General features: G+C 34.6%; 7 protein-coding genes across 7 annotated transcripts; 3 read left to right on the top strand and 4 right to left on the bottom strand.

Moving 5' to 3' along the window:
- Window positions 1–196: 196 nt before the first annotated feature.
- WICANDRAFT_105241 (uncharacterized protein) lies at window positions 197–1,202 on the top strand (the record flags this gene model as incomplete). Its single annotated transcript, XM_019180441.1, has 1 exon — window positions 197–1,202. The coding sequence occupies one exon, from the start codon at window positions 197–199 to the stop codon at window positions 1,037–1,039; it is 843 nt and encodes a 280-aa protein (XP_019039477.1). The 3' UTR covers window positions 1,040–1,202.
- Window positions 1,162–3,963, bottom strand: WICANDRAFT_54071 (uncharacterized protein; the record flags this gene model as incomplete). The annotated part of the gene is made up of 1 exon (XM_019182731.1): window positions 1,162–3,963. Exon 1 carries the CDS (start codon window positions 3,673–3,675, stop codon window positions 1,162–1,164), a length of 2,514 nt encoding a protein of 837 aa, XP_019039476.1. The 5' UTR covers window positions 3,676–3,963.
- Window positions 3,964–5,750: 1,787 nt separating this feature from the next.
- On the bottom strand, window positions 5,751–5,996 carry PCC1 (chromatin DNA-binding EKC/KEOPS complex subunit PCC1; the record flags this gene model as incomplete). Its single annotated transcript, XM_019181831.1, has 1 exon — window positions 5,751–5,996. A coding segment is annotated over one exon (246 nt), but the record flags the coding sequence as incomplete, so codon positions are not given.
- Window positions 5,997–6,566: 570 nt separating this feature from the next.
- WICANDRAFT_78876 (uncharacterized protein) lies at window positions 6,567–7,610 on the top strand (the record flags this gene model as incomplete). Its single annotated transcript, XM_019184803.1, has 2 exons — window positions 6,567–6,726; window positions 6,781–7,610. 2 exons carry the CDS (start codon window positions 6,567–6,569, stop codon window positions 7,608–7,610), a joined length of 990 nt encoding a protein of 329 aa, XP_019039474.1.
- Window positions 7,611–7,965: 355 nt separating this feature from the next.
- On the top strand, window positions 7,966–9,186 carry WICANDRAFT_78875 (uncharacterized protein; the record flags this gene model as incomplete). Its single annotated transcript, XM_019184802.1, has 1 exon — window positions 7,966–9,186. One exon carries the CDS (start codon window positions 7,966–7,968, stop codon window positions 9,184–9,186), a length of 1,221 nt encoding a protein of 406 aa, XP_019039473.1.
- A 46-nt stretch (window positions 9,187–9,232) lies between these two features.
- MCM10 (Mcm10p) lies at window positions 9,233–11,256 on the bottom strand (the record flags this gene model as incomplete). Its single annotated transcript, XM_019182730.1, has 2 exons — window positions 10,997–11,256; window positions 9,233–10,944 (listed from the first exon to the last, which is right to left on the bottom strand). Exons 1-2 carry the CDS (start codon window positions 11,085–11,087, stop codon window positions 9,233–9,235), a joined length of 1,803 nt encoding a protein of 600 aa, XP_019039472.1. The 5' UTR covers window positions 11,088–11,256.
- Window positions 11,257–19,477: 8,221 nt separating this feature from the next.
- On the bottom strand, window positions 19,478–22,882 carry SLN1 (histidine kinase; the record flags this gene model as incomplete). Its single annotated transcript, XM_019183446.1, has 1 exon — window positions 19,478–22,882. One exon carries the CDS (start codon window positions 22,880–22,882, stop codon window positions 19,478–19,480), a length of 3,405 nt encoding a protein of 1,134 aa, XP_019039471.1.
- Window positions 22,883–23,734: the final 852 nt, after the last annotated feature.

Here is a 23,734-nt window from a genome sequence, read left to right as displayed (position 1 = left end):
CTTGTCAATGCAAGAGAAGCTCTGGTATTCCGTTCTGAAATTTACACTAAGGATTGGAGGAGCTCAGCGTAAAACACAGAACGCACGGTTTCCCCAGAGATTGTTGATGTTTACTTTTCAATTCACTCTTTAAAAGGTATCAATAAATTGTAAACATTTATGAGCGTGGCACTTCTTCCAACTAAAGATCTGGGATATGAACGATGGAGAAAGGCAACAAAGACCGGCAAAAAGGTCTACACCTATTTCTAAGCTGGTTCCAAAGTCTGATAATGAATTGAACATAAAGAGTTCAAAACAAACAAGATCAGAAAATGGCAAAGTCAAAAGACCAATAAGCAAAGAAGCGCTTCAGAGTTTCCATACACCCAACAAACACAGAAATGTGCAAAGCATCAAGAGATCCAAGGTCATACCAAATATGCCAGACACTCCTGTAAAGAAGTTACTACTTTCTGAACTTGCATCAACACCATTAACTTTCAAGATCCACAATGATCAATCAACCCAGAAGAACAACACTCCAAAAATACCAATATCAGATATTACACCAAAATCCCACGTACCCAAAACCACTTCAAATAATATCGAGAAAGTCCCACTACAAACAATTTTGGACCAAGCACAAGTCCAACCTTTTGTTGAGATTCCAATGATGAAGACGGAATCAAGCAATTTCACTTCATTGGACTTGACCCATGATCCAAATTCGTTGCTATATCAAGCTCAATTACCAATAGTGCACTTAAACAATTGGTATAGAGTCACTCAACATCAGATTGTGGAGAGACAAACTCAAATTACACCTACTCATGAGGTGATATCTTTTCAAAAATTTAATGGACAAGTCTTGTTGGTTGATTGCATAAAAATTTCAGATAATACAAAAGAAACTGCACTTTTACTTAACTATAGACAACATCCTTTAGCATCATCAAAAGTTCAAACGATCCAACAGGGCTCTCAAATTTCATTGAATGAAGGTTATAAGGTTTTTCAATCATTAAGATTATATAAAAATTGGAAACTACAAACATGAGAAAGAGGAAATGATCATTCAATCAACTAGTGCAAAACAAAAAAGAGAGAATTAATCAAACCAACAATGCTCAAAAATGCTTTTTTTATATATATGTAAAATGACTCACTACTTCTCCCTCTTCAATCATTACATCTCCCATTTGACACTTTCTCCAGGATTTGGAAAAACCATTTCGCTTGATAAGCTGGTACCAGTTTAGTTCTTGCTTTAAGTCTCATGTTTCTGTCTTCAGTGACCAATATTGAAAAACTGATGGTTGTGTTTGTGTTATTTCCAGCTTCTGCATTTTTTGCACGGTTCAAATTATTTGCATTAATATCCAATAATCTTGAAGACTCAATAATACTATCATCAATACTATTCATCCAAGTTGAATTGTTTTCAAAATCTTTAATGTCATTCAATGAAGGTGCTTCAGTACCATTCAACTTCAAAGCTAATACACAACCTTCTGAAGCTAATTGTCTTACTGTAATAACTGCTCTAACGGCAGCATCTGCAATGTTACCATCTGGTGAACGTCTCAAAGATCTCAATTCTTGGAAAACAACAAGAGGAACTGCAAGTCTAAAGATGTGGCTTCTCACAGATTTGAAGATTTTACCACAATGTTTTAACCACATGTTTGTATCTAAAACAAAGAAACTTAATGAAGAATCCATTCCAATGCCAATGTTACCTAGTACTCTATTGTCATCACCAATTTGATTACTCAACAACTGTTCCCGATCATCCTCTTCTTCATCATAATCTGCTTCATTATCAGCATCTGTAACGTATGAAATACCACCACTTTGATTTGAATCATTCGAAGTTCTGGCACTTGAGCTCTTGGATCTTAACCAGCTAATAACATCTGAAGTTATATTAGCAGACGACGATTTTTCATAAAGCAAAGTTTCTGGAATTGGTGAATTTAACCCTTGGATTCTTGAATCTCTCAAGAAATTATGAACAGTACCTTTTATAACATCTGACCGTAAAATAGTATTTTCAAATGCATATTCAGCAAATTGGAAACCATCAACACCTCTTTTCAAACCAAAATTGAACTCATCTGCAATGTATGAAGCTAATAATAAAATTCTGGTATATCTGTCGTTATTCAACTCTTTATTGTAACGTACACCTCCAATTGGAACATCCAAAAAATCATCTCTTTGAATACCCGCATCTCTGAAATTAGCGAAATCTTCTTTGATTTGAATTTGATCATACCATAGAGTACCCCAACATTTCCAAACCTCAGTCAAATTCTCATTTTTGTTGAAATAATTGATGAAATTCCCTTCACTCATGATTGATGGTCTTAATTCTTCCAATTTATCAATAATTTCAGGCTTGTGTTTTCTAACATGATCTAAAACCTCATTCAAATAAACAACTAATGGTTTTCTAGGTAGTATCGCATGCAATAAAAATTCAAAAAATGAGGCAGCTGTTGGGGTTTCTCTTAATGCTTCACCAATGGAAATGATAAAGTAAAGATATGTAATGACATGTGGGGTGGATGTGATGATTGGACCGTTCAAATAGTTTGCAAACATTCTCATTGCCAACTCTAATGCATTTTTATTGATATAATCACTAGCTTGGAACCATTCTTCAACTGATAAGTCTTTGGATGAAATTGAATCTTCACTATCAATATCAATCGACCTAGTTCCATTGGCTTGATCTTGTTGCTGATCTCCATTTGAAACACTCTTTTTACGTTTATCTTTCTTTTCTTTACGATCTTTTCTTTCCTTTAAAGCTTCAACCAGACCGAAAAGTCTAGCAAATGGATTAGCAGAATTTCCAAACCCAACAACCTGACAAATATTAACTAATGCGAATGATGAACTTCTTTGGAACCAAAAATTCAATTTATTTTCATAGTCATTGTCTTGATTATAGCCTGGACTTTCAATATGTTCATTGACAACTCCCTTAGTTCTAACAAAAAAATCAACTTTATTATTATCAATACCAATATTTTGGGAATAATAACTAACAAGTTTAATCAATTCCAGATCACTGTTAAATTCAGATGATAACAAGATTTTATGAACTTTAATAAAATCCACAACTGGTAAATCAACAAAATTTCTTTGATTAATATTATCAATAACCATTCTCATATATTGAGGAGTTGGAACAAAAGTATCACGACAAAAAACACTCTTACCAATATTAACCAATGCATCTAGATTATCTTGCTGCACTGTGGCTATATGATAGTAGATTTTTCCAAATCCATATTGAGTTTTCAAAGCTGTAGTATACCAAAATTCAGAGCTGATTTTCCAATCAATATAACGTGAAGGGTATAATGCAATTGCCATTCTTGATAAATCTCCCAGCTTTTCACTAACCCAACCTTCCATTTCTAAATCTGTTAATCCACTTAAAATATTGAATGAATAACCAATGAAACTTGAGCAAATATCATGTTCAATGAAGATCGAAACAACATTTTTCAAAACATCTAAAAATGTAACAATACCATAAACCCATAATCTTCTTGGGATTCTATAAACTTGAACAATTTGTTTCCCAGATCTTCCAGAACTTAGGGAATATAATAAGAAATCATAATAAGAATTTAATAAAGTGATATTTGTATTGTAAATATCCCAAAGTTCAGTCATATCTAATCTTTGTGGTAAATTCAAACTTTGACATTTTCTTTGTAAATCAGTCTCCAATCTAATTATTGTTTTGTAAGTATCCTGGAGTTTGAGTATAAGAGCCTGCTCTTCCTCTGATAATTTACTAGTTTGAGTTGGTACTGGACCAACAGCACCACCTAATGAAGGATTTGGCGCTGGTTGTGAAGGTGCAGTAGTTGATGTTTCACTGATTGTAGAGCCTGGTGAATCAGGGTTAGCTTCTTTCGTTAGGATTGTTTGTCTAGAGTGTTGTTGCTGACTATGATTATGATGTTGTTGGTTTTGCTGACTGGGGAAAGGTTGTTGAATTGAAGCAGAGGCACCAGGTTTCGCTGTCGTTTGTGACATTCCCAGTGAGTTTGCATCAGTAAAATCATTAGTTTCTGTATTATCATCATTTAAATAGCTTGATGTATCAAATTTAGTCTTGTTGGCAGATAAACTTGGTGAATGTGGTGAATCAGGGGTGCGTGATTTTTGGAAAGTATTGTTAACAAATGTTGTACTGAATTTCTTATTCTTTGCAGGAACATTTGGGGATGGTGAAGGTATATTGAATGTAGCTTTAAATGGTGCCATCTGCTGCTGCTGCTGTTGCAATGGGTGTTGATGCTGTGTTGGATGATGAAATTGGCCAGTTTGATTGTAATGTTGAGTTAATGCAGGCGTCAGGGTTCCAGCCGTAGCACGACTTGAGTCTAAAGGTTGTTGATTTGGAGTAACATTACCAGGTATTAGAAATGATGGCGAGTTTGGTTGAGTAACAGATCTCTTTATAGCACCAGACATTCCCAAAGAATTAGAATTCTGTCTTTTTTGTTGATTTGTAGGTGGAGCAGCGGGTACATCTTTCTTTTCACCAATGTTGTTATTATTGTTGTTGTTGCTGTCTGTTAAATCAGTGGTTGTTCTAGCAATACCATTGATGAAACCATTATTGTCATAATCACTCCTCATAGTTGTATCATGATCTGCTTGATCACTTATATATTGATTCCCTATATTATGATTAGACATGATCCCTCCATTCTTTTTCCTCAGTTGAAGGTGTGATGATGGTTATGGGTAAATGATGGGAGAAGCTCAATGAAAAAGGGTGACTAGCCGAAACTTTATGACAAAGCCCGAAATGAATGATAAGTTCCAGTGATGCTTTCCACTTGTAATAACAGGAGAGGTAATTGTAGCACAAAAGAACAAATCCTGGATGATTTAGATTTGATGGTTGTTGTTTGTGTAGGTGGTCTTTGAATCAGTTGAGCTGGGTGGAGATATGGCTGCAATAAAGCTGATAAACGACCTTTTCCTCTGTTTGAATGGTGAGAGTAAAAACAGCGGCTTCTAGAAGACTTGATTTGTGTATGCTATGTGTGTACTGGAATGCGATGCTAGCAATTGGAAATGATGATTTGTGTGCTTGGGATGATGAATTGCTAATGTTGAATTCGAGTGGATGATTTGTTTTGTTTGATGATTTCGTACCAGTTTCCTTTTTTTTTCTTGAGACATTAGATGCACTGCTCGTTTTGGCAGACAGCATAGCAGACCCGCGAATTTGCGTTTAAACTGGAACAAATAAAGAGGAAATTACTATGGGGATAGAGATAAAAGAGATTGTTTACAAGACAAGTACAATGAAAAGGATGTAAAGAGATTATACTTACTAACTAGTTCCAGCTTTCTTGTGCTTTTAGAGGGCTAGAAACGTGTTAATTTTGCTTATGAGGGATGATGAGCCACTGATTTTCTGGACATCGAAATTATTACACATCTTTCAAGCCTTTGTGTATTTATGTGATCATACTACAACGACCTATCAGTGCTTTCAACCACAACGAGATATCATCCTTTACACCCATTTTATCCTTGCTAAAGTAGTATATTATTTCCCCCTTTATGATCGGTTCGCAGTAGAAAGCTGTCGGGAAAAATCAAACTGGGCCTCAGAAGACTACACAACGTACGATAGCTTACAACCACCTCCATAAAAATCTCAGAACAGATAAACAATAGAAATGCTTTCAAAATTTACCGTATACACAAACTTCCCTAGATCACAGATACTCATCAAATTTCCCTTCGAATTCATCAATAGTCTCTATAACGGTCTTTAATGACTCTAATACGCTACTAACAGCAACTCGCAGCACTCTATCACTAACAGCTTCGAATTTTGCTATGAAAATCTCCCCTTTTGTGGAGTATTGAACGCTAATGTCACTTGGTTTCAAGATTGGATCTGGATCCAGTGTTTTCTTAGCAATTGTTGCCTGTTGTGGTGTTTGAAAGGGTATTTTTACCTCCCTATAGGACTCAAACTGTTAGTTGATCAGTATCATAAATATTCAGTATCAGTGCGCTTACATGGAATGATCAAAATCCATCTTCTCTATTAGCTTTAAGCTCTATTCAACCGTATAAATTTGATCAAATCATCATAATTATCAAGTCAAACTGAAGCCCAATATTTTTTTCAAATCAAATTCGCGAAAGAACTTTACACGTGACACAGCCCGTGCTGTTATCAAAATTGTGTCACAACTGTGTCAGAGATTGATCATTTTTGTGGTTTCACCCTTTTAGATTCAACATGTTAATTGTACTTTTTGTGTAGCTTCAGTGATGGTACGGTTTATTAATGACAGCTCTAGTATTAGTGTGAACAAATAGTACTACATTTTCCATAATTACTTTTTATTGAGCTAACCCCTTGATCCCAGCTACGTTTCCATTAGATTTCATCCAGCTATATATCATAAAGAAGGCTATATTCAATTAGTTTCAGAAACATTTCTAACTAGCTGCTCAGAACGTTAGCTACAATACAGCAGATTTTTTTTTAACAACATTTCATCCATCAAGTTTCAACAATGCAACATCTTCAAGCTTCATCTTTTCCACAGGCAGCAACACCATCAAATTCAAGTCCTTTTAAATCACCAATTTTGATCAAACCTTGGGGAGATGAAATAAGCTATGGGGGACAATGGAGTTTGCCAGGTGTGTCTTCTAAGTTTGGCCAAACTAGAGGTGAGTTGATTCAAAGATGACATATTTGACATTTCTTTTACTAACATTATCAAGGCCCTATCATTGACATCAATGAGATTTCATTCCAATTGTTAGATGAACTTGATCCCTCATTTTGGTCACTTGAGAATTATTTGAAAGCAGTTCAAACATTTTCAAGTCCATATTATCAAGAATTGTCACTTGATCAATTGATAAAAAGTTATGCTGCCTCACTTTGCCTTCAAAAAATTCAGAAGGATAACCATTATTATGAAAAAAACACACTCTTTGAATCACCCAACTCATCAAGTGAATTGGGAAATTGCCAAAAACAATTGATGGAATCAAATGGCAAGTTTACAAGTAATGATAAAATGCTGCAGTTAATTTCAACTTTACATAAATTGAGTGAAATTTCTAATCAAATTAAAATTTTTCAAGGTTTTGACTTGTCAGCTTTATATCAATCAAGTGTTTGGCCTAATGAGTCAAGTATTTCAACTCTAGTTCATTTTTTCCCAGTTTTCAACGACCTCTTCCCATTGAAAAACACTAATGAGAAAGCTGAGATTTGTCTTGTCAATTTAAAATCAGAATTAGAGTCAGCTACCAATGATAAAGGAACTAATTTCTTATCCCTTGGTTCCCAAGGCTTTGAAGGTTTCATTAATACTGTTTCCAATGAAGTTAACTCATGGTATTCGGGGAATTTGGAGACTCCTACAACACCAAGAAAGAGATCGTTTGATCTAGTTGATGCTAACTTCAACAACATTGAGGAGACTTCGTCATTATCACCAATCGCAGCAGCAGCAGCAACCAACCCAGTCAATCTCAGCTCACCTTTAGTTACTAGAACCAAAAGCCAAATGAGAAAGAGAAGAAGATTTAGTGTTGCCTGAGAATTATTGTGAGATGATTCATTGTATATTACTTTTTGCATTAGTATTAAAAACTTCCAAGATAACAATTTGACACAAATTTTGCACCATTTTAAAGCCTGAAACTTGTAGTCAGGCAGTCCAATAAAATCAACTAATTCAACCTCCAAATTCTCTTGAAATTCACCCTTTTTCCAGTGACTTTTCTTTTATGCTAATCAATGCTCAAAAACACATCTCTCGGCAATCGGAACTAGCAAAATTCTGCCGAAAGCTAAGATCAACTGTAGCAAAAGTCAAAAGTCAATTCCACCAACAAACAAACAATCCTTTCCACAACTTTCCTCCTGTTGTAGAGTTATGAGTTAAATCAACAATGTCTGAACCAAAAAAGCAAGAGTTTCTATTCCAATTGAAATCAGGAACCCAATCCAAATCATATTCTTTGGCCTATGAAGAAACTGAAGCTGCGAATGTCAATTTTGAACTATTGAGTAGCGTTGGTGCTGATGGCAAAAAGGATGAATTAGTTATTTCAAAAGATAATTTACCAACCCATTTGAAACCTGGTGTTGACGTGACAGTTATTGATTCTGTCAATTCAGGTGTTGGTAGAGAGAAAAGAGAGTTTTATACTTCGGTTTTAGAACCAATCTTGAATGAGCTTGATATTAAACATACGTTGTTGAAGACAACTTCTGCTTTATCAATTACTAATTTTGCTAAATCATTAGATCTTTCAAAAGATCACACTGTGGTGCTATTATCTGGGGATACCTCAGTTGTGGAATTTATAAACGGTTTACCAACAGATGCTAATGTTTCAACAAAACCGAATATTAATTTAGTCTTGATACCTTTGGGTACAGGTAATGCATTAGTCAGTTCTTCAGGTATAACATCTGAAGCTAATGCTGTTCAAAAAATGTTCAGCAATGAAAAAGCTGAATTACCATTATATGAAGCTGATTTCCCAAGTGAATCATTTGCTGTTCATTTAGAAAATGCTCCACCTATTGGTAAATTACTCTTCACTATTGTGTTGTCTTGGGGTTCTCATGCACAAATGGTTTATCACGCTGAATCTCCAGAGTTGAAAGGCTTGGGGATTGAAAGATTTAAAATTGCTGCATACAAGATCTTCCAACAAAAATTGGAATATAACTGTGATATTATTATTGTTGATGAAAATGGCAAGGAGGAAAAAATGTCACATTCAACAACTCACAATTATTCTTCAATTTTGGCTGTTCCAAGATTAGAAAAAAAATATCACATTTCTCCAGATAGTAAGATTAGCAAAAGTGAATTACACATCTTGGATTTTGGTGATCTTCCAAAAGATGAATTCATGGGATTATTAATGGAACCATATAAAGGCGCTGGCCACGTGAACCATAAAGGTGTTATTTATGAACCAATTCAACCAAAGAAACAAATAATTTTAGAACTAGGCGAAGAAGATGAAGAAAGATCAATAGTTTGTGTTGATGGGATCTCTATAAAGGTTAAGAATGGGAAAGGTAAAAGAATTACAGTTAGATTTGTGAATTCTGAGGATTTAAGCTTCAAGCTAAACCTTGTTGGATTACAATAATGTACAGGTTACAATACAAGTAGATAATCATAACCCATTATATTTATCATAGCCTTTGGCTTTTCGACTGTGATAGTTTGAACTTTATATACGCATCTTTTGTATCTCCTCCTTCAACCTCAAAGTCCGAATCTGATTCACTATCTAGATTGACATCTTTGCCTTTTCTCTTCTTTGTAAACGTTTCTTGTAAGGATTCCCTTTTCATTTTTTCCTCTCTGTCCTTGAGTCTTTTCATCAAACTATCAGCTTGAACTCTTTGTTCTTTTCTTTTGGCAAGTTCCTCTTTGGAAAGACCTAGATTTATGTTTTTATTTTGCGTCAAAGAAGAAAACTCATTCAATACAGTTTCGTTTGCATCACCAACTTCATCTGAATCTAAAACACCTTTAGCGTTTGGTTTAGAAGTTGGATCATACCCAATGTTTTTCAACGTATCCTTTTGGAAAGCAGTTTTCAAAAGCGCCTTCTTCTTTTGCAATGCAATTTGTTCTTCCTTACTTATTGGTGCCTTTTTTTCAATTGGTTTATCACCAAGCCTTAGTAGCTTAGCTCTTAATGCAGATTCCTTTTTCCTTTCTTGGATCTTTCTTTTCTTTTCTTCAATATTTTTCAATATATCTGGATTTTGATATGAATCATTGAAAAAAGCCTTACCAGCATGTGGATTACTGAAATAAACCAAAGATTTAGAAATCCTATCAACTTTAGGTGCATATCTATCTTCCACAATTGTACTATTTGAATAATTTCCCTTGTTATCTTTACCACCCATAAGAAATTGTTGTTTCCTACCATTCTTGGTTGGTGATCTTAAGCTGAAACTTCCGTTAAGTTCAACTCTTTTACCTTGAGTCTTTCTTATTCTTAGTTCTTTATGATAAAAACAACAATCCTCTTTTGATGTATTTATTGGAGTTCCACATATAGTACCATCTCTTTTCATCGACTGACAAAGTCCAAAATCTCGAGCCTTACCAATTTCCAAAACACAATCATAAGAATGCTTAATAGACAGACTAAAAGACCTTATAACACCTTGACTATCTGGCTTCCAGATATAGATCTCTGGGTTCAAAATGGCAACTATATCTCCGACTCTTAACTTGACATATTTTTCAACATTTTTACCAAATATAAGAATATCAACAGTTAATTGGAAGTCCGTCAAAGCTATTGTCATAAATTTACTTCTATTATCACTTGTGGCTCTTGGTGATGATTTTTTACTTATTATGCCAATAACAACCCAATTAGCATAACGTGGTTCATCAAATGTTGGTGGTGCAACTTTTGCATACAGTTTAGGGAGTCTCAATATTTTTTTCTCCTCTAGTATGCTTGAAAGTGCTTCATGGGTTAGATATCTCTTGGATACATTCAAAGCAGAAAAATATTCTTTTTCATTAACTGCAAATGGCTCACAAACTAAATCTTCATCAAATGTATAGATTCTAGAACTTAACAGCTTTCTTGCTTCATCCTTTTCATTCTGATCATGATCTTGACTTTCATCGAGCATTTTGATGAAATATGAAGTTGATCCCTTTTGGTCAGTATCATTTGAATGTGTTAAATCTCGAGTTAGGTTCTTTGGTTTCACATCTTCAATATTAGATCTTTTTTGTTTAACTGGCGATGGTGATCTGCTAACTTCAGCAGTCGCTTTCTTCCTAGCTTGAAGCTCAACTTTTCTTTTCTTCTTCTCTAATAATTCCAACTTTCTTCTTTCAAGTTTCTGAAGCTCCTCATCAACCGCTAAAGTTGTTAGTTGATCTGTTGAGCACTAAATAAATAAAAGTTGTCATACATTCATCGCCACTATCTTCGGGCTCGATTCTTTCCTCGTCCGTAAGCTTGGAGAATTCATCATCAGACTGAATCTCACGTGGATCTTCCATATCGAATAGAGTAGGAGCTTTCAGTTCGTTTCGATAGTGTGTCAAAAATGAAATTGACTTTAAAAGGTACACGCCAAAATTTCGCGTATGTGAAATTGAATTCGCGAAAGCTCTCAATATAGACGTTCAAGGTCTCAAGTACTAGTCCAAACAAGACAGGTAGTTACACAGCAATTATTTTGAAATCAAATATTTTGAGATAAATCCAAACCCTGTGGCTCTATATAGCTTAGTAAGTAATTAGAAAATACAGGTAAATTTTTAGTAAAAAAAAAAAAAAAAGACTACAATTATCACAGAACACTATTATACATTTTATTAATAAATTCAAGCATTACTTTCATCATGGACATAAATCAAGCTTCATTCTTACTTTTCTTTTGGTTTGAACCGGCTTGCTTATCAGCAGGACGTTTTAAACTAGCTCCTTCATTTTTGTTACCACCTTGCTTTCCTTGGTTATTACTATTCTGTTTATTATGCTGTTGATTTTTTTGGAATTGTTTACCTGGATGTTGTTTGTTTAGATTATTATTTGTACTGTTGACACGGTTTTGATTGGGGTTCGCAGTAATAACAGGTTTTGCAGGAACTGATGAAACAACGGCAGCTTTGCCTTCACCACCAGCTAATTTCTCCTCCAAGGCCTTTTTATCTTTTGTAAGTTTTTCAACTTTACCTTGAAGTAATTTTGTACGCATACCAACCTCCTTCAAAGTTGCTTCGCGCCCTTCATCAAAAGAAGCTTTCTTTGCTGAAGCTAACTCTTTCTTCAAAGCAGTCAATTGTTCTTCATATTCAGCCTTGACAGTAGCAGCATCTCCAGAAACAACAGCACCAGGAGCACCGGCAGAGCTTAGTTTTTCCTTATATTCTTTCTCAAGAGCAGCAGATTTCTCCTTATATTGGGCTTCTAGCTTGTCATTTATATCTTTCTCTAATGATTTCAAGTTTTCAGCAGTTTCAAGTTTGTATTTTTCAAGCCTATCTTTAGCAATCTGTTCAAGTTTTTCTCTGCTAGCCTCACGAACTTTCTTTTTGTGCAATTCAAGACCTTCTTCAATTTTACTGGAGACGTGAGCATCAAACTCAGCACGAAGTTTTTCCTCTTGTTGTTTCAAAGCTTGGTCTTTAGAATCAATCTCTTCTTTTGAAAGTCCACTATTAGACTTTGCAGCCTCGAATTCCTCTTTTTGTTTATTTAGATCTTCTTTGGCCTTCTCCAGAGCTTTCTTTTCTTCTTCCAATTCAGATTTGGCTTTTTCAACAGCATCGACAGTAGGGGTTGCCTCAGCAGTTTGCTTTAATGTTTGAATTTGTTCTTCCAAAGACTTGATTTTGGCTTCCAGGTTAGCATTGACAGTTGAAAGTTCATTAAATTTGACTTCAAATTGCTTAGCATTTTCTAATTCAGTTTTCAAAGTAGTTACCTGTGAGCGTAGTTCTTCCAACTCTTTGATATTTGAGTCTGCACCATTTGAAGATTTCTTAGCATCATCAAGTTGTTTTTGCAAATCCTCAAGTTGTTTCTTCAAATCATCATTAGCACCTGATGATTCTTTCAATGTCTTCAACTCGTTTTCAACCTCTGTGAATTGTGATTTCAGTTGTCTATACTCTGCTGCTCTTCTCTTAAGTTTATCTTGTGCTTCTTCTTTAATACGAGAGAATAGAGATTTGGAGGATTCTTTTTCCTTTGCAAATTCTTCCTCTAATTCCTTATTTCTTTGAGTCAACACACTAATTTCATTTTTAATTTTTTCATGCTCAGCTGGGTCAACACGGTCATACTTGTTTAGAATATCTTGAGATCTTTGTCTCCAGCGGTCTCTTTCTTCCATTACAAGCTTGATTTCCTGGCCTTTATGTGAAATTTCAGCATTCAATCTAACGACATCAGTTTCTAATGGTTCAAGCTTTTGATTTGATTCATTCAATTGAGATTCCAATTCCTTTATTCTGGCAATATTGCTTTGAAGCTCATTACGTAAAGTTGTATTACTTTCTCTTAACAAGTTCAATTGATTAATCTCACTTAACAATTTTTCATGCTCTCTAGATAAACGCTCAGAATCAACATCTCGAGTCTGTAGCTTGGATAATTCTAGTCTTGATTGATCTAATTCACCAGTAACCAATGCTAGTTTTTGAGAAACACGTTTCAAGTCTCTCGTAGCAACTTCCAATTGAGCATCTGAGATATCCTTTTCACGTCTCAGCAAATTGATGAGCTCTCTTAGTTCATCATTTGAGTCATCTGGAATAATATCATCACCCTCTGCTTCCTGTCTTTGAGTAGAAGGTTGTTGTCTCTTAGACAATGATTCAATTTGGTTGTATAGTATATTGTTCTGTGAGGTCATATCATCAACTCTTTCTTTGGCAATACGGAGTTCTTCTTCTAATGAATTTCTTTGAGATTCCCAACTTTCTTGAGACTTAACCAACTCCTCTCTAGCTTGTTTAGCATCAGACGAAAGTCCTTGGACCTTTTCTTTTAATTGATTAGATTCTTCTCTCAATAAGGAAACAGCTTTAGCAACCTCAGCATGTTTTTGCAACTCTTTATCATAGTTTTGTTGTGCTTCCGTAGCGATGGCAACTTGTTGTTTATAAGAACTTTCAATAACAGCCACCTTAGCGTCATATTCACTTTGTAATTTAGAGCTATCAGTTACTTGAGAGCGTAAAGTTTCAATTTCCAACTTAGCAGCATCAATTTCTTTGACCGATGCGTTCTTTTGTTCTGTGATCTCATTAGTTAAGGAGGTAATTTGATCATTCAAGACAGAAACTTGATCATTAAGAGTCTTATTCTCAGATTCCAATTTGGCGACTTTAGAAGATGTGTTTTCTTTGTAATCATCAAATGTTGCATTCATGCTTTTCAATGCTTCTTCAGCTGCACCAGCTATTGATTTGAAATCAGCAGCACTCTTATTAGCATCCTCTAAGCTAGATCTAGCATCTTCCAACTCTTCCTTCAATTTCAATGTTTCTTGAACAAGACTTGATTGTGAATTCCCAGAACTAGTAACACTTTGGTAATCCTTGATTCGTGATTCAGCTGATGATAATTTAGAAGTTAATGTATCAATATGAGATTGAAGTTGTTCCATTGAAGATTTTCTTGTAATAAGTTCCTCTCTAGCAGTGCTTAATTCATTTCTCAAAGAATCAATTCTTTCTTGATAAGTATGCGAGTCTGCTTCCTTTCGAGTCAATGTTTCTTTCAACTCATTGGCATTTTCATTTAATCTGTTCCTCAAACTTGCAAGTTCCTTCTCCAATGATTCAGATTGTAAGGTCAAACGTCTTTGTGATTCAGCAGCATTTGACTCACGTTCTCTTTCCAAAGTTTGTAAATTAACCAAAAGACTGTTGAGTTTTGCCTTCTCTTCAATCAATGAAGTGTTCTCTTCAGCTAATCTTTTCTCGATTGATTTCCATAATTGTTTCTCAGCCTTCAAGTTCAAAGATTCTGAACGTAAACTTTCAGCCATAGATCTCGTTTGAACCAATTCTTCAGCAACTTGTTGAGTTCTCAAATCTTGTTTAGCCAAATTGTCTTGTAATAATTCACTTCTCTTGCGAAGTTCTTCATTCTCAGATCTTGCAAACTTAACGTTTTCTTGAAGTGATTTGTATCTTTCTTCAGATAATGTGTTGGATGATTTTTCTCTTGCCAAATTAACAGCTAACTCAGATTTTTCATTAGATAAAGAGTTGATTTGTCTATTCAACAAATTAATAGTGGTTTCAGATTCAACCTGAACAGCCTTTAATTGATCGTGAATAGAGCTTAATTCTTTTTGATATCTTTCATTTTCACTAGTTAACTTAATGACCTCTTCACTATCTCTGCTAGAAGCACCAACCAGTTCACCAGTAAGAATGTTATTGGATCCTTTGCTTGAAAGCATAGATCTGAACATATCACGTTCTCTAGTGACAGAATTCAACTTGGTTTCAGTAGAGGTTATTTCCTCTTGTAATGTCAAAATGGCCTCTTTTGCTTCATTAACAGCAGAACTTTCAAGGTTTTCCAATCTTGATTTTGAAGTTTGTTCCTCTTGTTCTAATTTAGCACCTAACTCTCTAGTAATTCTCAACAATTCTTCATTCTTAGTTTGTAGATCAACAATATTTTGGAAAACCACCAATCTTTGGGATATTAGCTTATCTGTATCAGACTCATTAACAACTTGATCTCCTTGAACAATTCTATTAAATGCATCTTTCTCAGCTGGAGTCAAAGGACCTTGTGAATCACCACGAATAGAAACTTGTACCAGCAAGCTTTGGACCTGGCGTGCCAAGTCAACTCTTTGTTTATTCAAAGTTGTAATTTGTGAATTTGATGCTTGTAGTTTGGCCTCTAGTTCCTTGTATGATTTTTCTATGGATTCTTTATCCTTAGATGTTGTTTCCAAGATGATTGATAAATCAGTGAGTTCAGTTTCTAACAATTCAACTCTTTCTTTAGTGGCATTGATCAATGGTGCTTTTTGTTCTAATTCGTTAACAAAAGCATCAATCTGTTGTTGCATACGTTCTTTGGCACGGCGTTCTTGAGTCAATTGTTTTTTCAATAATGAGAAATCAGAATATAGTTGGCTCAAGGATAAGCCAGGATACTTAGCAGCAGCAGCTTTAGCAGCAGGTGATAACACTGGAGTCCCTGGAACATTATCGTTATTGGTGCTTGTAAGGTCATCAATTGTTTCTTCAAGATGTTTTATCTTGACTTGATACTGTTCAATTTGAGATTGATATTTATCCAAAGTTGTTTTCAAAGAACCAGATTCATTAGCGACATCTGATTTTGATGATTCTAACAACTCCTCCAAGTGTGTGATTTTAGCCTTAGCACCTTCGTTTGACTTTGAAAGTAAATTAACCAATCTATCTTTTAAAGAGATTTCTTTGAAAAACTCTTCTTGACTTAGTGATTTTTCATCATTCAAGGTTTTAACTTGAACCAAGGCATTATCTAAACTGGTTGAGACTTGGTCAAATCTTCCTGATAAATTATCAAATCTTGCTTTTAAGGAATTAAATTCAACAACTTTATTATCATAGTCTGATTGTAAGGTTGATATTTCAGATGATTTCTCTTTTCTATAATCTGAGAAATCCGAACTGATTGTTTTTATCTCTTTGTTCAACCAATCATTATTTTTGGTCAAAAGATCCAATTGTGTTTCAAGGGATTGTAATTTAAACTTGGTATGAGTTAAGCTTGAGCTTGTAGTTTGGTTTGTTGTTTCCAAATCAATCAATTCTTTACGAAGTTTGCTGTTTGACTCTTGAACTTGATTCAACTCATTCTTGTAATCATCAACTTCCCTGTTTTTCTTCTCTAGAAGTTCAATTGTTTTTCTCTTTTCAGCTACTATTTCGTCGATCCTTGACTGACTTATCTGTGATGCAGAGCTCGACGATTTATATTCCATTTCTAATTCAGCAAGCTTTTTCTCTAATTCAAATTTTGTAGCTTCGAGCGATGAGTTCTTTTCTCTCAAATCACCAACATCGTTTGAGACTTTTGACAATTGTTTTTTAAACAGCTCAACCCGTTTATTACTCAAATGTGTGGATTGTTCTAAGTTCACTTCAAGAACTATCTTTTCAGATTTCAAATCTGTAAATTCTGTAACGCGTGCTTGCAGCTTTTGCAGAATGATAGAATCAACAGATCCCACCAGCTTGGAATCAACGTCTAAAAATGAAGCGATGGAATCAACATCTATGGCAGATTCTGCTGTATCTGATTTTTCTTGTAATGCAGTTGTGTTTGGGGCAGGGGTGATTGAAGGTTCATTTTCTTGTTCTGGAGTACCATCTTTTGCAACTTCAAAGGCTTTGACTGGGGATTGAACTTCTTGAGCAGTTTGGCCTTCAGAATCTTCAATACTAGGCTCAAAGTTCTCGACAGTGGACTCTTCAACAACAGGATTTTGCATAGTTGGTTGCTCAATGTCAGGTTCTTCAGATGTTGCAGGTTGAACTTGTTCGATTATTTCAAGTTCAACGGATGAAAGTTGGGATTGCTCATTTATTGGTTCCTCCACTGAAGTTGGTTGATCTGGTTTGGATTCCTCTCCTTCTGAAACTTGAGGCAAATCATCAGTCATTATAACATCATCAACATCAACGGAGGGTTCAGTTTGATTTGGAGTTTCTTGTGAAGCATTTTGATGGCTCTCGATTATCTGAGCTGAATTTTCATCGATATCATGAATTGGCTGTTCAATTTCCTCCTTATCACTCATTGTAATGCTCTCTTTCTTTTGTTCAGACCTTCAACACTGTAACTATCTTCAAAGGATACGATAGTTTTCCAACAAACTTAAGGAATCAACAACAATTGTTTAGATGATAATCCGTTAGTGTATGGTGTTTAAGTGAATCGATTCTAGATCTTCTCGGGAAAAGAGACAAAGGGAGGATGCTAAATGGTTGTAATTGCCATCTAAACAGTACTTCATGCTTAACATAAACATGTATTTCAGAAATCGCTGGTGGGCCCCCAATACAAACATCACAGCCGGGTATCACATTAGGTCGCGGAATTCGCGAAGATATTGTAGATATGATTCCTCAGTTTACAACCCATATAAAAAGACATTCAAAGAGAATGCTCTTAGGAAAAATACTAGTGAATAAATGAAGACTTCTAGGACTCCACCTAGTTAAAAACTATATGTGAAGAACCTTTCAATTGGGCTAATGACGATCTTGTTAATGGTTATGCTGCTGCGTAATATTAACAGGATTTCTTATGTAGTGCATCTATTGAGAGGTGCACTATTGTGAGCCCTATAACTGAGATATAACTACACATATTATAAATTCAGAGAACAATCAGTATCCTGGATGAACTTTATACTTCACTCTATGGTAAGCCTGTCAAATTCATAGTGATTTCCGACCCTCCCCTCGTATCTGATAGTGTAACACGTGATTCACTGGGTGGTGGTGTTTGGATGCTGAAATCGCGAACTTCTGGAAAATAGTTTGTGACTTGTTTTTCAGCGACCAAACAACCAGACACCAGTGGCCCACGCACAACTTTTCGATAGAGACAGCACAGATTCTTTATCGCGCACAACAGCGTCTTGCCTAAAACCATTTCAAAAAGCGCGACTCGCCCATAGTTAAGGAATTGGTTTGGGGGACACATTTACTGGACTCTCACAACAATTTGGAAAAACCAAAGTGAAAACTACAAAAAATCCATTTTGTTCTTTAACAAGTTTAGATTACCTAGACAGAGTAACGTAAATTACACCAAAATGCAAATGTAAGTTCATAATAATGAACAGAGGAGCACATATGGAAAGAGAATATCAAGCACATAGTACTATTTATCGTTCACAAGTGAAGAGTTTTCAATAGATTTTGTCTAAAGTAATTGAGGTGAAGAATTTGAAATGTATGAACCACCATGGAGTTTAAGAACAGTATCAAAGAGGAAAGAACATTATCAAACAAGCAAGGAATATTAATGGGAGATAACTTAAAGAGAGGTTGCACCAGAAGACTCAACAAATGAGATCCCTTTCCATAAATTCCTCCAAGTAATTTACTACATTCATTACAAATACTAACAGGCACATTTAGTTTCGTTAAAACTTTAACTGGTAAAACTATTACCTTAGAAGTTGAATCTTCTGACACCATTGACAATGTCAAGTCAAAAATTCAAGACAAAGAAGGTATTCCACCAGATCAACAACGTTTAATCTTTGCTGGTAAACAATTAGAAGATGGTAGAACTTTATCAGATTACAACATTCAAAAAGAATCAACTTTACATTTGGTTTTGAGATTAAGAGGTGGTATCATTGAACCATCCTTAAAAGCTTTAGCTTCAAAATACAACTGTGAAAAATCAATCTGTCGTAAATGTTATGCTAGATTACCACCAAGAGCTACCAACTGTCGTAAGAGAAAATGTGGTCACACTAACCAATTACGTCCAAAAAAGAAACTTAAATAGATTATTTCGCTCTATTTTTTGTTTATTTTGGATTCATTTTATGTTGACGTGTTGAATGAAATATTTTATGGGATTAATTATATGTTTGTTGGTCTCTATATTTAGTTTTTTTCTGGATAATTTGGAATTTGAAATAAATATAACCCAGTGTATATTTTGAACATGTTGTAGAGAAGCTGATGTCTTGGTTACATGGCTGTTGATCGATTGCACTATAAACGTTGCACCAGCGATCAAAGTAATCTACAGAATGCCTACAGAACAAATTACATCTTTTGAAAACACACACTCATTAAATTATATCATTAAATACATTACTTGTACACCAGAAAACTTTTATCCTATTAAACTAACATATTCCTCCTTTTTTTTTATTGATTATCCACTATTCTTTTTTTTGCTCTTGTTCTTGATTTGCTTGATCTCTGTTTTCTTCCGATGTAGACGCTGTAGTATTCTTCACACTCTTTGGACTATTGTTCTTACTATTTTTAAATGCATCTTCACTTGGTGTTGCAACCATATCTTTCAAAATAACAGGACAATATTCAGTCAAAACTTGTCTCAATTGTAATCTTCTAATTGGTTTTGACAAAAATCCAGTCATACCAGCATCTAAACATTCTTTAACGTTACTTTCATCAGCAAATGCAGTTAATGCCACAATTGGATTATCGTATTTCAGTTCATTTCTAATATGCTTTGTAGCCATTAATCCATCAACTTTTGGCATTTGAACATCCATAAAGATAACATCATAATATTCATCACCATTCGAATGTGCATTCGAGCAATCTCTCTTTGATTTAACTAATTCAATAGCTTCTTCACCATCAACTGCTAATTCGACATCTGTAAAACCCTCAAGGTTTAACATCCTTTTGATAACTTCTTGATTGGCAATATTATCCTCAGCAACTAAAATCTTCAAATTCTTTGAAGGTTGATGATGGTTGGATGTGGTACCTTGTGATGAATATGAGTATAACGATGACGGTTTTGCAGTACCTGTTGATTGTAAAATTGGTCTATCAAAATAACCATAGTTATCATTTGAACCACTTGTTGGAGTTTGAACTCTTGGTGTACCTGGTAAAACTTCACGACTGCTGTTATCATAACTATTATTTGATGATGTTTGCTCAGGTTCTGGGGATTTTTCAGGTTCCACGATTTTAACTTTTCTATTCTTCTTACTATTCACATTAAATTCATCTTCATAAAAAGTTAAATCATTTTCATCAATGATTAATTCTTTTCTTTGAATTAACGGAACTCTAAAAATAAATTTGGAACCAACACCAACAGTAGACTTTAATTCCATAACACCTTTCATCATTGTAGCCAATTGTCTGCAAATTGATAAACCAAGACCAGTACCACCATATTGTCTAGATAATGTTTGATCACCTTGAACAAATGGTTCAAAAACAGATTCTTGTAATTTTGGTTCAATACCAGGACCTGTATCTTCAACTTCAAATTCAAATACCCAAGTCTTGTGATCTCTCAAGTCTCTAGATTTCAAATTTCCGTCATCTTCATCATTTGTTTTGAATTGATTCTTAAACACTGTTTCATCATATGAAGAAGTTGAAACGGTAATCACAGATTTCTTATCAGAATCATCATCATCTGTAGTTGTATCATTAGAGCTTGTAGAAATATCATTATTATTGTGACCATTAACTGAAATCAGTTTTTCATCAGCTTCAGGGCTATGGTTATGGCTATGATGGTGGATTGAATTAGTTTTAACATAAACATGCTTATAATCTTCCCTGGCACTTCTTTCTTCATCATATTCACCAATATTTCTGATTGTAACAGAAACTTTGCCATCGACAGGTGTAAATTTCAAAGAGTTACTAACCAAATTCATGACAACTTGGATAATTCTATTTGAATCACCATAAAGAACCATTTTTCTAACATTATTTGGTTTTAAAGATATGGTTAAATTAACATTTTGATCTTTAGCCAATTTCCCAAAAATTGATTTAATTTGTAGAGCAACTTCAATAACCCCAAAATCTGAATTTTCCAATTTTGATCTTTTCAATGAATTTTTGCTAAAAGTTAATAATTCAGTCAAAATATGTAACAACAATTCACCAGATCTGAAAATCAACTTCAAACTTTGTTGGATTTTATTTGGATCAGTTTCAGCCATTGCAATAGCAGTCATACCCAATATACCATTTAATGGGGTTCTTAATTCATGTGAAATGTTTGCAATGAAAACGGTTTTAGCCTCATTAGCAGCCTCTGCTTGGATTTTAGCAGCTTCCAACTGTTTGGTTCTTGCCTTAACACGATCTTCTAAATGTGAATATTGACGATCTAATTCATCAGTCATTGCATTGAAAGTTTCAGTCAATTTACTCAATTCATCTTGGAAAAATCTTGTATAATGCGGTACTCTTGCATTGGAAATGTATGTTGAATGACCAGCAACACCTGAAGACATTGAACCATTTTCACTAATCATGTTATCAGTTCCACTTGATAGATTATGAGAATGGCCACCACTCCCACCACCACCACCATCACCATTATTACTACTAGGATAGGGTACTGGAGATCTTGAGCTATTGAAACTTGCCCTACTACTATTATTTCCTGATGATGGATCTCTATCCTTATCTTTTCTTCTTTTTTCATTCAAAGTCTGCAAACCTCTTCCTGCAGCTATTGTTTCTGTAGCTTTTTGTAATCTCATAATTGGCTGGACAGCCCAATGAGCCAATGGAAAAGTTATTAATCCCATAAAAACAGCTGTACCAATAGAAACACCAACGATTATTTTAGCTAGTCTGTTTGAAGGTTCCAAGAATTTTGATCTTGGTTGTTCAATAATTGCAGCCCATCTTGTCATTTTGAAATTGATTGGACAATAACCAGCAGCTACCACATTACCAGAAACCAATTTTGTTTTTGATGTTGACCCTGTTTTGTTCAATCTTAAAGCTTGATTTGCAATATAACTTTTCTTTATAGGTAATTCTGTGTCAATCAACCAATCTGGTAAATTTGGGGATGGTAATGCATAATAAAAAGTTGAATTATAACTTATCTCTTTTGATGTGTTGTTTGTAGCTATTATCTCCACAGCTCCATTAGTTATTGCTGTTGAATCATTTGTAATATAGGTTAAACTATCTGCACTCATCACAGTAGTCAAATAACCAACTAAATCAGTTGTATCATATAATATTGATGCACTTGCATATATGGGCAATGTCATTGACATAATGAACGATGTATCATTTGCAACAGGACCCGTTAATAACCCATCTTGATCAAAATTAGCTGGTAATGTCGAATTTTCATTCTCCATATCCAATGGGAAAAGTTCCTCTAAAACATCTTCTGGTAAATGCTTTCCATGTGTTGTATAATCTGAAGAATTCAAAACTAATTCAAATCTTGAATCATAAAGCCGCACATAACTAAACGTATTTGAAGAGCTTAGAAATTGTTGCACTGTATCAGCAGCATTGTAAAAATTATTAGTTGTTGTGTTACCAGCTCTATAACTAACCAACGAACTCTCTATTGTATCTCTCCCACTTAACCAATATACTTGGTAGTATAGATAATTCAAATTTTGTTCCACTTGAGAAGCTTTCAATTGAGCAATAACTTGTAATTTATCAGCTCTAATGTTTTTGTAATTTGCACTAAAATAAACCCCTGTGATTATAGCTAAAACCATTAAAGATAGTAACGCAACCATAAGAACAAGGAATATCAGCTGTTGCCTTATTCCTATCTTTAGAACTCTCATGATGATTGTGTTGTATTGTATTGTATCAATGAATGTACGGGAACTAGCAGCATTTAACTATGCAAAAAGATGGGGACACTATGGATGATTGTGAATGAAAACAAAGATATATGGGTTTGAAGGAATGCAAAAATGGGCCTCGAAGGTTTGGTAAGAATAAATAAGAGTGTTTTATGAGTTGAATCTATTGAGGTTCTGGTTGATGGATGTTGTTTTTGTTTGTTTTTCCAACTTGATGAAAAGGGATACCAAAGTTCTACAAAGAAGGTGATTTAAAATAGCAGCAAAGGAACCTTTAAAAGCAAATGGTGGTTATTCTGACACAGCGGCAGAGCGTTGTTGATGTGTTGTTGTTGTAGATGTTTAAAGCACCAAATAATGAGAATGTCTCTAGAGGGTTTTCCTTTGTTATTTGCAAGTATTTTCTAGGATTTGTGCAAGGCGCAACACTTTTTATTTTTTTTTTGATTTTTTCCTTCCACTAAAAAATTTCTGTTTTTTCTCGATTTCCAGATCGACCGTTTCCCAGTCAAGAAATCTACGGGCAGATCGATTGCAAGTGTAGCTCAGCTTGAGTTTGTCGTATAATTAGATGAGGATATATTGATACAAGTGTTGTTTTGTTGTATAATTGGTGCGTTGACAGGTAGTATGAGACTATTTGTATAGTGTTGGTAATAAGTCCTCATACGAGAAGATTATTGAGATGATTAGTGAAGATGATATTTTCTGCTCAGGAAGTGTATAAGAATACAGGCTTATGCCAGTTCTGAGAACTGAGGTCGCCTGTTGAGAAGTATCAAGCTTGCAACAGTCAGAAAGACCAGAGATACACTAAATATCTGTAGTAAA

The sequence above is a fragment of the Wickerhamomyces anomalus genome (assembly GCF_001661255.1).
Source record: "Wickerhamomyces anomalus NRRL Y-366-8 unplaced genomic scaffold WICANscaffold_3, whole genome shotgun sequence".
In the NCBI taxonomy this organism is placed as follows: domain Eukaryota; kingdom Fungi; phylum Ascomycota; class Saccharomycetes; order Phaffomycetales; family Wickerhamomycetaceae; genus Hansenula; species Hansenula anomala.
This window is presented reverse-complemented; position numbering and strand designations above follow the sequence as displayed.